Here is a 13,179-nt window from a genome sequence, read left to right as displayed (position 1 = left end):
ACACTGGCCATGGGGCCCAGCAATTTTTTAATAAGTCTGGTTTTGATAAGGTGGTTCTGACACATGTTCAAGATTAGAAACCTCTGACCCAGGAGAAAACAAAGAAGACTCAATACCATCTATCTATGATCTCTGTTTGCCAGATAAGGGAACTGAGCTGGTCAGAGATGGAAATGACACACCCAAGGTCACACAGACGGTAGGTAACAGAGGAGGGTCTCTTGCCTCTTGCCACCTTACTGCCACGCACAGAAGTGAGTGATGCTAGTCTTCGGACTCTAGGTAGAGAATAAGGGTGAGGTCCTGAAGCTCCCCTCCCCCCAACCCACGACCCCACCACTTTGTTCCGCTTTCCAAACCGAACGGTCTCCACCTGGTGCTTCCAAATTGTTCTTCAAGTGCTTCTGGGAAGGCTGCCAAGCCAGGTGCCCCTCTCTTGGCTTGTAGCTGCCCTCACAGTCTCCTTCCAGGACAAGCCCTCTCCGCCCCTGCCCCCCCCACCCCCACCTTCCAGCCAGGAGGACACACTGGGAAATCCAAAGCAGCTTTTTGTTGAGGTCCCTGGGTTAAACCAGCGCAGTCTCATTCTCGCAGTGAATCTTTGTGCAGGGGCTTTGCATAGTTCTTCCCTCTCCTTGTCCTCCAACCTTCCTCCCTCCCCTCCCCTCCCCTCTGCTCCCACTCCATCTGCTTCTCCTCCTGGCTAGGCTCCCCCTCAGTTGGCACAGCAGGAAAAGAGAACAGGATGGTTTATTTTTATCCTCAGATACTGCTGGGGGGGAGGGGGCACCATCTGACCAAGAAGCAGCAGCTCCCATAGCAGTTGGGAGGTCAGAAGGAAGTGGGAGGCCCAGGCGCTCCCCAGGAAGAAGCTACAGACTAGGTTCCAGAGACCAAGAAGATCTGGAAGAAGCAGCACAGGACCAAGAGAGGGGAGCTCTGAGTATCGCTGCTAAGAATTGCTGTGTGATCACAGGCAAGTCACTTCACCTCTCTGAGCTTCCATTTTCACCTCTGTTCAAGAGGGATGTGGAACCCTGACTGCCCTCCAGGCTGTTTTGTTTTGTTTTTTTGTGAACATAAGTAAAATGAAGAGAGTGCTTTGCAAACACAATGCCAAATGTGAGCACACATGGAAACCGCCCTGGAAGGATGGCAGCCTGGGGACATTCTTATTATCCTCAGAAAGTGCCCTAATTCTGTGAGCCTGACAGCAAGTGAAACAGCTCATGTCATCCAGCATTTCCACCCCCGCTTTCCTTGATACATGTTTGATGACTTTTTAATTACATAAGCATTACATGAACTCACTCTCCGTTTGGGGGAGGGGGGGAACCAAATCTCCCTTTAACCCTTTCCCAGCCCTTCTTCCCCAACCCAGATGTTACAACTCCCGGAGCTGTGTGTTTTCTGCGTGTTGTCCCGAGCACCTGCTGTATGCACATATACACTGATACCTTACGTATGTACACATACCCATACTGTTGGGGTGTGTGAGCTTAAAAAAAAAGTTTTCATACCCATCATTCTGCAACTTGCTTTTTTTTTTCACAACAGTGTTTTTAAGACCTTGTATAAAATATATTATGATTTTATTTAGCCAGTCCCCTGCTGCTGGCCAGTTAAACGGCCCCCAGTTGTCCATGTCACAAACAACACTGCGATGGATATTCGTGGATATGTCTTCCTGGACTTGTCGGAACCGCCATGATACATCTCCGGGCACTGGAGGCCCGGTGGTGGATATGACTCTGTGCCCCCCACCTGCCAACTTTTGCCTCCGCCTTTAAAAGCAAGTCGGGAGATTGAATGGGCTCCAGGGCTGGGGTGGAAGGTTCCGTTTCCGCACCACAGGGGTGCAGGCCGGGGTGCCCCGCACCCTCACTCTGCAGCTCCAGCGGCTCCACGCTCTCCGGCACGTGCCCGTTCTCCCACGCTGCCACGCTCCCGGGTACACCCCGCCTCATATTCTCTCCTGCACGGAGATGCGGCTCTCCTTGCCGTCCTCCTGGGTGACCGGCTGGCACCCATGTAAGGTCTCTTGCACCGGAGCAATGGAGTAGAGGGGAATAGGATCCTCCAAGTCCTCCACAGGGATCTGACACTTCTTAGGTTGGATGACCTGGGGAGCCAAGGCGGGAGGTTACCCCCGGAAACACCTGAGGAGCTCATCCTTCAGAAGGGGACCCCCACCCACACACACAAGCCCCTTCCCCTTTCCCAAAAGGTCAGTGCTGATTCAATGGGTGCCTCCTGCCCCCTGCTGGCCACACAGAGAGTGTCAAGAGACTTCCAGAGTGGGAGACTGGATCCAAGGAGCCCCTCCCAGCCCCCACCCCAGATCCCTGACCAAGGACCCAGAGACGTGGCTCCCCACATGTCAAATGGGTAAAAGAAGAGCAAATGTCAGATTTTACCAATGGTGCCAGAGCTGCTCCATGAGGAGGTGAGCTCCGGAGATGCCAGATGTTGGTGGCATAGGGGAGTGAATGGGAAGAGCCCTTGGGCACAGCACTGGAAGCGGGGGGGTAGGGGTGAGAGGAGAGGAGCTAATCCTGCTGCCTCCCCACTGGCCACAGGGGCAGACTCGGAGTCAGTGTCACTGCCATAGAGGCAGCCGTGAGTCAGGCTTTCTTTCCAGTTCACCAAAACCCTGAGCTGGTTCCCAGGGTTGACCTACCTTATTCCCTGGCCCCTTGGTCACCTTTCCTAGGGAGAGAGAGAGAAAAAAAAATGGGATGGGGAATTGGCAAAGCCAACGGGGAAACAGGGGCCAGTTCTACCATAGCTTCTCCCCACTTCCCTCGTCACCTCCCCACCTGGGGACTCACTGATATAGGCCGACACCAGCAGGACAGCGAGCAGAATCACCATTGTGATGGGGATCGCCACCAGGGCTCTTATCCGATCCTGGAGACCTGGAGAAATCAAGACTTCAGTGCCGGCCTCCCCCCCCAGCGGCCCCCTGCCCCCATACCTGAAGCCACTCTGCACCCTGCTGAACTCTCGAATCCTTCAGTGTCTGAGCTCAGCTCTATCACAGGAGTCAAACCCTGAGAAAATGTGGCCAGGTGTGTTTAGTGTGACCAGCACATTGGGAAAAAAAAAATTCTCGAAATATTTGCCAACTCTTTAAAACGGGAGATTGCGGGGTGTCTGGGTGGCTCAGTTGGTTAAGCGTCCGGCTTCGGTTCAGGTCATGATCTCATGGTCCGTGGGTTCGAGCCCCATGTTGGGCTCTGTGCTGACAGCCCAGAGCCTGGACCTGCTTTGCATTCTGTGTCTCCCTCTCTCTGACCCTCCCCTGCTCACGCTGTCTCTCTCAGTCTCTCAAAAATAAATAAATAACATTTTTAAAAATTTTAATGGGAGATTGCGTATTTAAACTCGGATATCTGGTTTCTCTTAGAAGTTTGGAAGATCCAGCCCGAGTGGGCAAGCAGCCCCGCCTGGCACCCCTCGCCAGCGCTGAGCAGTGATAAGCCATCTCTACCGGCTCCCCACACGCCCCATCCCTCCCGACTCCCAGCCTGATGCTGACGCCCATCAACACTGATGTCTGCTGCCTTCATTATAAACAAATGGAGGAGAAAGTTAAGTGTTTCTTGTACCTAAGTCTCTAACCAAAACGGGAAAATGAAAAGAAGAAAAAGACCAAGATGCATGGCAGGAACTAGGGGAAGGCAAGTCAGGTATCCACCTTGTAACAAAACTTAAGGGAACACCAAAAAAACTCAGTAATCAAGAAAGGTAATGTTTTAATGTCATGCTTTGAAAAATCATATCAACAAGCTCTGGCCCACATACCGGCTGCCTGTTTTTTATTTTTACTTTATTTACTTTTTTTTTAAAAAGTTTTAATTTTTTTTAATGTTTTATTTATTTTTGAGACAGAGAGAGACAGAGCATGAGAGGGGGAGGGGCAGAGAGAGAAGGAGACAGAACCAGAAGCAGGCTCCAGGCTCTGAGCTAGCTGTCAGCACAGAGCCTGATGTGGGGCTCAAACCCACGAACGTGAGATCTGTCCTGAGCCGAAGCCGGAGGCTTAACCGACTGAGCCACCCAGGTGCCCCTTTACTTTTTTAATCGAGCAGGCTCCGTACCCAACATGGGGCTTGAGCTCATGACCCTGAGATCAAGAGTCACATGCTCTACCAACTGAGCCAGCCAGGTGCCGGCAGATGTGTTTTTTAAATAAAGTTTTATTGGAACCAGGGCTGGGATTAGGCTGAGGAAGTGAGGCAGGGTTGGGTCATGCTTGTATGTACATTTTGATATTTGGTTCTTTCTGGACTTATTTTTTACATTAGCTTTGGGGGTTTTTTGTTAAATTTTTTAATGTTTTTTATTTATTTTTTGAGAGCAGAGAGAGACAGTGCAAGCAGGGGAGGGTCAGAGAGAGGAAGACACCGAATCTGAAGCAGGCTCCAGGCTCTGAGCTGTCAGCACAGAGACCGACGCGGGGCCTAAACCCATGAACTGTGAGATCATGACCTGAGCGGAAGCCGGACAGTTAACCAAGTGAGCCACCCAGGCGCCCCGATTTTTTTTAAATGTATCTAGTGATATTTATCTTGATTAGTGCATTTTCTGCTGCCCCTTAAATACTGTGTCCAGGACAAGTGCCTCGCTCACCTCGCTCCAGCCCCAGCCCTGCTGAGAGGAAAGTGGGTCTTAAGAAAAAGCAGAGAGTGTATTTTTCTTGCCCTTGACTCTTCCGCTCATTAACATGACCTGCAGCTATTTGAGCCTGTTACCTGCGTGCTACTGTGGGCCAACCTCCCCATTCTAAAATCGAAACCGAGGCCCTGAGAGGAAACTGTGTCACGCCATGCTGATGCTTGCAGTGCAGGGTGGAGCACCTCCAAGGGGCAAGAACCCGTGCCAGGCACTTACCCCAACCTAAGAAAGGAGGTACTGTTATCATCCCATTTCACAGATGAAGAAACAGAGGCCCAGAGGGGGGAAGGAACTTGCCCAGGCTCCCCAGGTAAGTGGCAAAGCTGGGGTGCGGCAACCCCAAACTGCCCCCTCTCACTTCGCCTGCCTCTTTCCACACCAGCTGTCTCCGTGTGACCCTGCGCTCCCCACCAGCTCCCTGCCTTCCCGGCCTGCTGCCAGAGCACCTTCTCTAAGACTCACCGCAGATGACATCCGTCTTGTTGGTCCCAGACTGAAGCTCCACGAGGCCTTTGGTCTCACACCTGTACACAGACAGGTGCGTGCCCATGTGCACACACAGACACACACGGGGAGAAAGAGACCTTACATTTCCCCAAGCATAACATTTCCAACCCCAGAGGGAGACCATCAAAACCAACGAGTTCAAGTTCACTGAGCACGTATGGTGTGCAATCCCCTATGCTGGTTATTATGGGAATGACACAGACTTAGTTCTCAGGGGAGTCGTGAGGGCAGAGAAAAAATGTGCATCTTTGAGGAGAAATCATCGAAGAGTCTCTAATGAGTGCCATGCTTTGTCACATAGGCCAAAGTGAACTGGGAACCGTTCAGAGAAGGGGAGACAAAGCCCACAGTGGCTGGAATAGAGGGCTGATGAGTTCAGTTTAAGGCAGGGCTTCTCAGCCTCAGCACTACTGACGCTTGGGGCCACATAATTCTCTGTTGTGTGGTTGTCCCGTGCACCGTAGGACCCTCAGCGACACCCCTGGCCCCCGCCCACTGGTGGCAGTAGCAGCCCCTCGTCAGTTGTGACAACCAAAATGTCTCCAGATATTGCCAGATGGCCCCTGGGGAGAAAAATTGCTCAGTGGAGAACCTCTGGGCTAAGGGCTCATCCAGAAAGACTTCCTCTAGGGAAGGGCAATCTGAGTGGCCCTGAAGGGCGTAAACATAGAGCAGCAGTACGCTCTAGCTGGAGCAGGACCATGAGAGTTGAGGAATTAGGTGGGGGGTGTGCAAACGGTATCAGGGAACTATGGAAAATCGGGTTTTTAGAACCAGATCACTGGTCATCAACTGGATTCAGCTGGTAAGTCACATCGACACCCAACCAGGTACCCAAACAGTGAGATGGCTCACTTGGCCAGAGAGCTCATAGGAGGAAAAATTATGGAAAAGCGGACATCTGGGAAGCCTGTGCAGGAGTCTCAACGTGGGATGATGAAGACGTGGTCCCCGGAGGGGTGGGGAGGAGTGGATAGAAAAGGACATCAAAAAGAAAAAAAACATAGAAAGTGGGGAAAGGTGAGGAGCTTCAAAGAAAGCGTGTTCACAAGAGCGCTTAGGCGTCTACAAGACACCCCTACATGTCTTTTCCTCATGCCCTGTGAGGTAAGGGTCATTCCCATCCTCCCAGTGAGGGCGCTGAGGCTCAGAGAGGGTCGCATACTTTCTAAGCTGCAGGGAGGCTGGAACTCAGGGCTCCGATTCTATTAACCAAGGTGCCCCCAGTTATCATAAACATTTATTGGTAAAGATTTATTGAGCACTTACTAAGCATTGGACACTGTTCTAGGCATAAGGAATGCATCATTGGAAGAAAAAAAAAAGGCCAAGTCTCTACACTGAAGGAAACTGCAGTCTACTGGAGCAAGGCAGACAGTAAACAAATAACAAAGTACGTATGAGATGCTAGTATTTGTGAAGAAAATATATGTTTGCATGCGTGTGCATTTATATGTTTGTACACAGAGTCTCTGGAAAGACACACAGGAAGAAGAGCTGCCTCCAGGGAGGAGAACTGAGTGGCCAAGGAACAGAAACTCATCACCCCGGGCCCACTTGGCCCTTGAGTTTCATGAGCCTCGCTTACCCATTTTTTAAAAATTAAATATTCAAAGCAACTGGGCAGGTGTTTCAAGGTATTCCAGGCAGGAGAGTTTGATGCAAGAGAATGAACAGCATCTGGAGGGCATTGCAAGTAGCAGGTGGGGAAAAGTCAGGAAATGGAACTGCAAGTTTGTGGAGCATGTGAAGGAGTCTGTGGTTCATCCTAAAGGCGGAGAAAGCTACGAAGCCTTGTAAATAGGGAACACCTTGATCTGAAATAAACTGTAGAGAGCTCATTTTGGCAAGAGGATAGAGAGACACAGCTGAAGAGGAGAGACCGGAGGCTGGTGAGGAGGTGGAGGCGCCACCCAGACCACAGTGATGACCACTGGAGAGAGTGACAAGGAATCCCAAAACGTTTGGAAGCTAGATAGGCAGGACCTGGTAACTCATTTGGGCTTGGAGGCGAGGGAGGGACTGTGGGACAAGTGCCCAAACACCAGTGAGTGTCTTCCCAGAGGGTGGGAGGGGCGGGCAAGTGAGCCCATTTGGTGCCTGTGGGTCAACGGCATGGAGGTGGACCCTCGGTGGTGGCATATGTCTGTCTGGGACCCAGGAGACAGATCTAGACAGGAGATGTTGATTGGGAACCATGGATATGGATGAGATGCCCAGGGGAGGCGGGCAAAGCGACTGGGGAGTAGAGCCTAGAACAGAAGTGAGGAAATCAGTAAGGAGGAGCAAGGAGGAGTAGAAGGAAAGCAAGAGAGGTATCCTGGGGCCCCCAAGAAGGGAGTTCCAGGAAGATGAAGAGATCAGCACTGTCTGTTGCCACCAAGAGAGAGCAGGCCAAAAAAAAAAAAATGCTGAAAAGTGGCCTTTTGGTCAGCCATGTGGACACTCTAGAAGTTCTCCACGTGCACAAGCATGTGAACATGGGAAGCAGGGGCTAAAGGACAGGTAGCCGGACAGAATGGAAGTAGCCCCACACCCCTCTTAGGGCAGGAAACACAAGGGATAGATCCTTGTACCTTGTCCAAGGGTGACACTTTTCCAAAGCAGATGACACATTGGAGAAGAAGCCAGCTGGGCATGGGTCACAGACGGTATCAGAGACCCCTGTGGCTGGAAGGGAGGAGGTGGCATTCATCATCACACTGGACCACCCATCCGGCTCTCAAGGAAACAGGTGGACAGGCAAGGCCAGAAGAACTGTGTCAAGTGCCATCCTCCCCCCCCCCCCCCCCCCCCCCCCCCCCACCGACACACACACCAGAGCTCCCCTGACTGTCGCCGCTGCTCCCACTGCCCGGCCAAGGCAGATACCCAGGGCTGGACGCAGGACAAGAAAGGTTCCATTTCCTGCTCACCAAGTGGAAACACCAAGGCAGGTTGGTCCCTCCGCCTCCGAGACCGAGCACCCATTGCCTAATCCCTCACCTTGAGCCTCCACTCCTCTCTCCCGCCCGCAGAGCCAATGCCCAGACAGGCCACTTACCAACCTGCTTGACTCCAAGGCCAGGGGGGCACGGGGTGTGCTGGGTGCAGCTTTCACAGGCATTGGTGGTACAATGTAGACCTTCATCACATCTGCAAGTGGTGTCTGTGTCTGAGGTGCCTTCCTTCTGGACCTTGAGCCCTAGGTCTGAGCAGAGAACGCAGGAAGAATGGGGACCCTTTACCAGCCATGCCTGGAGCATCTGCTCCTCGTACTTCCTGCTTTTATTAGATCCTCTTCCAAGTAGGGTAGTAATCAGATTATTTAACAAGCGGTACATGCCAGACTCCACCCAATCAGAACAGACCCCAGCTATAAAAAAAGCAAGGGCTGCATTGTCAGGAATTAGCCAGACTATCAGCCTGACTCCCTCGCACCCCTTCCCCGGCAGCCCACGCACTGGGGTCGCAGTACTTGTGCTGGTGACAGTGTCTCTCTCTGTTCCAAGTGTCTAGGAATTCGCCTGTTTTGCAAGAAACGCATTCTGTGGTGGTGAACTCTGTGCAGTCATTCACCAGTTTCTTTCCTGGAAAACATCAGAAGACGAAGTGGACATTTATCAATAGCTTATCAGGCTGGAGTTTTAGGGCAGGAGATTCAAAGATGACAGTCTCGGACCCTTCTAGACTTCATAGTCTGGGGGCGTGGGACGTGGAAGAGATAGGAGCCCTGGTCCTGGGTAAGAGAGAGGGGACCCAGAGCATTCTGACCGCAGGGCAGAGATGGGGAAAATCCCAGGGGCCACATGAGACTCGAGTTTACAGTTGACACATGGGGTCTGCATCTGCCAGGAAACCAAGGAGGGGCCGGAGGGTCAGCAGCTCACCTGGCTGACACATATCACAGCAGTGATTGTTGGTCACGTACTGGTTTTCTCCGCACGTAATGTGTGGTTCTGGGTGGACCTAAAAACAGAATTGGGCAGTCTGAGGGGATCCGGAAACCTCTACTACAGCCTCTATGGCAGGAAGGTGGAAATCAGCCAAGACTCAGGTTAGAACTGAAGTGGAAATCCAACGCAGGAAAATGGAGCCTGCATATTACTTGGTGTGTTTGTTTTTAACTAAACTGCCAACGGATGTGATTATAAAAGCACCCAGAGGATTGGTCTGGCATTTTACAAAGTGATTGCGTTGGGACATCACAGTATTCTCTGCACTAAACAGATCTTCCTTTTGGCTTGACTCCTGAGTCTTTCCTCTTCCCAAAGACCTAGAAGCACATGAGGGCTCCAGTGCCTCCCCTGGGTCCTGAGGCCGGCTGGGCAGCTGGCCCCTAGCTGGGGCTATATTCAGCACTTGGCAGGTTCCTTCTATTCTTCTGCTCCCCATCCCTTTCCCCCTCGCCAAACCCCATCATCGGATCATCCAACCCCTCTCTCATGAAATGCCAGGACTGTGGAGCTGGAAAGGAAAACATCCAACTTTTTTGCTTTACAAATGGTAAGCCTAAGGACCAGGGAGGTTGGGTCACCTGCCCAGGGTCACACAGTGATAGAATCTGAATGTGAACTCAGCTCTCAATATCCCCCCTCTCTGTCAACTTAGATCTGGTCTGCACTATTTTTACTCCATCCACATACCATTAATTTAAGTATAATTATTTTACTTTTTTAAACTATTGGGATTTTTTAAATTTTTATTTATTTATTTTGAGAGAGAGAGCGAGCGCACATGCATGTAAGTGGGGGAGGGGTAGAGAGAGAGGGAGAGAGACCATCCCAAGCAGGCTCTGCACTGTCAGAGCAGAGCTCGATGCAGGGTCCATACTCACCAACCATGAGATCATGACCTGAGCTGAACTCAGGTCAGACACCCAGCCAACTGGGTCACCCAGGCATCGCTTATTCTATCTTTTTTAATGTTTATTTATTTTTGAGAGAGAGAGAGAGAGCACGAGCAGGGGAGGGGCTGAGAGACAAGGAGACAGAGGATCTGAAGCGGGCTCCATGCTGACAGCAGCGAGACCAATGTGGGACTCCAAATCACGAACCATGAGATCGTGACCTGAGTAGAAGTTGGACACTTAACCAATTGAGTCACCCAGGTGCTCCCTAAACTCATTTATTTTACATGTAAACCTTATATCATTGCCATCAGGGAAGAGCCAGTATCACTTCTCATAAATAAAAGGTAACCCTAAAAATAAATTCAACAGAAGCAAAACAATGTTATTAAAACCCAGCTGGTTGCTATGCTTGCTGGCCTTGGCTTTCATTTAAAAAAGGAGGATTAACAGGGCCCCTGGTTGGCTCAGTCAGTTGAGCGACTGGCTCTTGATTTCGGCTCACATCAGGGTTGTGGGATTGAGCCCCACATGGGGCTGAGCATGGGGCCTGCTTAATATTCTCTCTGTCTCCCTGTCTCTCTGTCTCTCTCTCTGTCTCTCTCTCTCTCTCTCTCTCCCTCCACCCATCTCCCCTGCTCATGCTTGCTTTCTCTCTCTCTCTCTCTCAAAAATAAAATAAATTTTTTTTAATTATAGATAATTATAAAGGAGGATTAGCAAGTGCTAGACAGGTTTTAACTATATTCTAGCTCCATAGACCTCCTCCTTGAAAAAAATGAGGATTTTAACAGAATTGTAAAGTGAATCTATGTTGTTTAGCCCTGTATTCATGTGCTGCTCCCTAAAATCATGCCACACTTGAGGAATAGCCAGTGAAAAGAGCACAGGATTGAGAACAGTGTAAAGCTCCAATCTTGACTTTGTAACACTTACTAGTTATTTTGTTTCTCTTAGCCTCAGTTTCCACATCTCTAAACTGGGAGTAATGCCTGCCCCACAGAATGTGAAAATCAAAATGAGTAGATGTATATGGCCTGGCACGGTAGCTAGAACATAGTAGGCGCTCATTAAAAGACAGTTTGAATTATCATATGTATGTGACTATCTGTTTGGATGACTAACATCCTGGCTAACTGGCTGGCTGTCCAGGACTCGGCCTAATTGGTGACTCTCATTCAGCCTGGGTGAGAAAATTACTTACAGAAACGCACCTTACTCCAAATGGAGAAGGAAGTATAAAGGTCTGTTGCTTCCACCACCACATCCTGTGAATGTTCCTGCAACCCTGTGGCCTTTCCCACTAGACTCCCAGAGAAATGAAAGTCCTTTATGCCATTTTCAAACCCATGAGAAATACAGCTCCTTCTCTGAAAGTTTGTCAGTCTCCAGCTCGCCCGCCATAGCTCGAATCCTTCTGACAAAGAAACTCGGGACCTAGGCTTGGAGAGGCAGGTGCGGGAATCAGGCAAACGTAGATTTATATCCAGGTTCTGCCTAGCCATGAGAACGTTGGCAAGTTACTTCCTCTCTCTGAGCCTCAGTTTGCTCATCTGTATAATAAGGGAGTAGAAAAAATCAGACCAAGAACGCATGTAAAGCATTTTGCTCAGAGCCTGACACAAGGGAAGCTCTCAAAAACAGCCTCTGCTATTGTTGTCACAGCCCGGTCTCTATCTGGAGCCAAGCCTGGAAGTGTGCTCCTGAGAAGCCCAGACCGCCCTTGGCCCTGCATCCCCTGGCTCATCCTCCAGTCTTCCTACAAGAATCCTCTTCCTCCTTTCACTAGCTCCGCCCCCCCGCCTCCTTTCTCCCTAAGAACCATTGCTTAGAGTGAAAATGAAAGTTCTGGGACCAAAGCAGCTTCCCCACTGGCTCTCTTCCCTTGCTGCTGACTCCCCTCCCCGAAGCCTCCATGGGCCTTTCCTTCCCAGACTTCATGCCAGAAACTACAGCCCTTGAAAGTAGGGGGAGGCCAGAGAGGTTCGGATGAGAACAGCAGGTACTTGGGGGGATTCCCAGGCTCCAGAATGAGGAACTACAAAAATACATCTGAACAAAAAGTGAGTCAAGTGTGGGCTTCTGAAAATCCCGGAGACATGCTTGGTTGGGCATAACTGAGACTTTCTTGTACCCAGAGAAACCCCTGCTGGTCTCCTAAGCCCTTCCTGGGTCCCATGAACTATCCATCTCCCCCAGGGGTCCTCTATGTCACCTGAAACTCAGGAGGCAAAGATGCAGCCTTGGGTATTCCTCTTAGGTTGGATCACCCAGGATTTGGAAGTCGGGGTGGGGTGGGAGTGTTAATTAACCCTTTGCCTTCTCAAAGAAGTACCTGGGCCTCTGCACCCACCCTTGTTCCCACAAGATACCCTGGAAGAAGGCGGCCCCAGGGGGCCTGGATATGATAACCACTCACAGAGGATGGCATCTGTCCACAATACTAAACGTACAGGAAACCGGCCAGACCCGCCCCTTCCCTTGTCTGGCCTCCCTTCTCATCTATGAAACCCCTCACCAGTCTCCGTGTGGCCAGCCTCTGTGGCAAACCCAGACTCCAGGCTCTTAACCAAATAAAGGCTTCAGGCTCCCCAAATACCAACCCCATCCACGCCGCAGGTGCACTTTCCCTGCAGTGCCCCCACTATGCGCCCTCCGTGGGTTACCTGGGACCCCCAACCGGGACGACACAGAAGGAGCCGCTCTCATTCAGCCAGGACCCAGGCTACCTTACCCACCTTCTCCCCAGTCTTCTGTCCCCCAAAATCAGCTAGAAGTTCCCTTCCCCGAAATATTGCTTCCCTGCCGATTCTCCACTCTCAAATCCCCCAAATCCCCTGTCGGGTCGGAGCAGAAACTCAACTTACGGTGCTCAACAAGCAGCCCCAGAGGAGGCAGCGCAGACGCAGAAGAACCATGACGAGGCGGGTACCGATCGCCGGAGCAGGGGTGCCGGGACTGGGCCTCTAGTAACTCCCCCAGCCCGTGCCCACTCCCCCGCCCGCCCGGGAGGTGGGCGGGGTCTTCAGGGACCAATCGCGGCCAGCATCGTGAGGGGGGCGGGGCTCCTGACTACTCTCCGCGCTGGGATTTCCCCTGAACATTCCTAGGAATCTAATTCTCCCGGGAGAGTAAGGACAAACTTTCGGCGAGGGGGGGGGGGG

The 13,179-nt window shown here is 51.3% G+C and overlaps 1 protein-coding gene across 2 annotated transcripts; it reads right to left on the bottom strand.

Annotated features, from left to right (window-relative positions):
- Positions 1-1,559: 1,559 nt before the first annotated feature.
- Positions 1,560-13,006, bottom strand: CD40 (CD40 molecule). 2 transcript variants are annotated; one of them, XM_029918234.1, is made up of 9 exons: positions 12,883-13,004; positions 9,057-9,135; positions 8,631-8,756; positions 8,231-8,377; positions 7,764-7,857; positions 5,143-5,204; positions 2,832-2,918; positions 2,681-2,709; positions 1,560-2,122 (listed from the first exon to the last, which is right to left on the bottom strand). In XM_029918234.1, exons 1-9 carry the CDS (start codon positions 12,931-12,933, stop codon positions 1,964-1,966), a joined length of 834 nt encoding a protein of 277 aa, XP_029774094.1. In that variant the 5' UTR covers positions 12,934-13,004; the 3' UTR covers positions 1,560-1,963. The 2 variants fall into 2 exon arrangements, with proteins under 2 accessions (XP_029774094.1, XP_029774095.1); XM_029918235.1 differs by lacking the exons at positions 5,143-5,204; positions 7,764-7,857 and having other exon boundaries at positions 12,883-13,006.
- Positions 13,007-13,179: the final 173 nt, after the last annotated feature.

This window comes from Suricata suricatta, chromosome 12 (assembly GCF_006229205.1).
Source record: "Suricata suricatta isolate VVHF042 chromosome 12, meerkat_22Aug2017_6uvM2_HiC, whole genome shotgun sequence".
Lineage (NCBI taxonomy): Eukaryota > Metazoa > Chordata > Mammalia > Carnivora > Herpestidae > Suricata > Suricata suricatta.
Note: the sequence above shows the minus strand (reverse complement) of the source record. Positions and strands in the feature narration are given on the sequence as shown.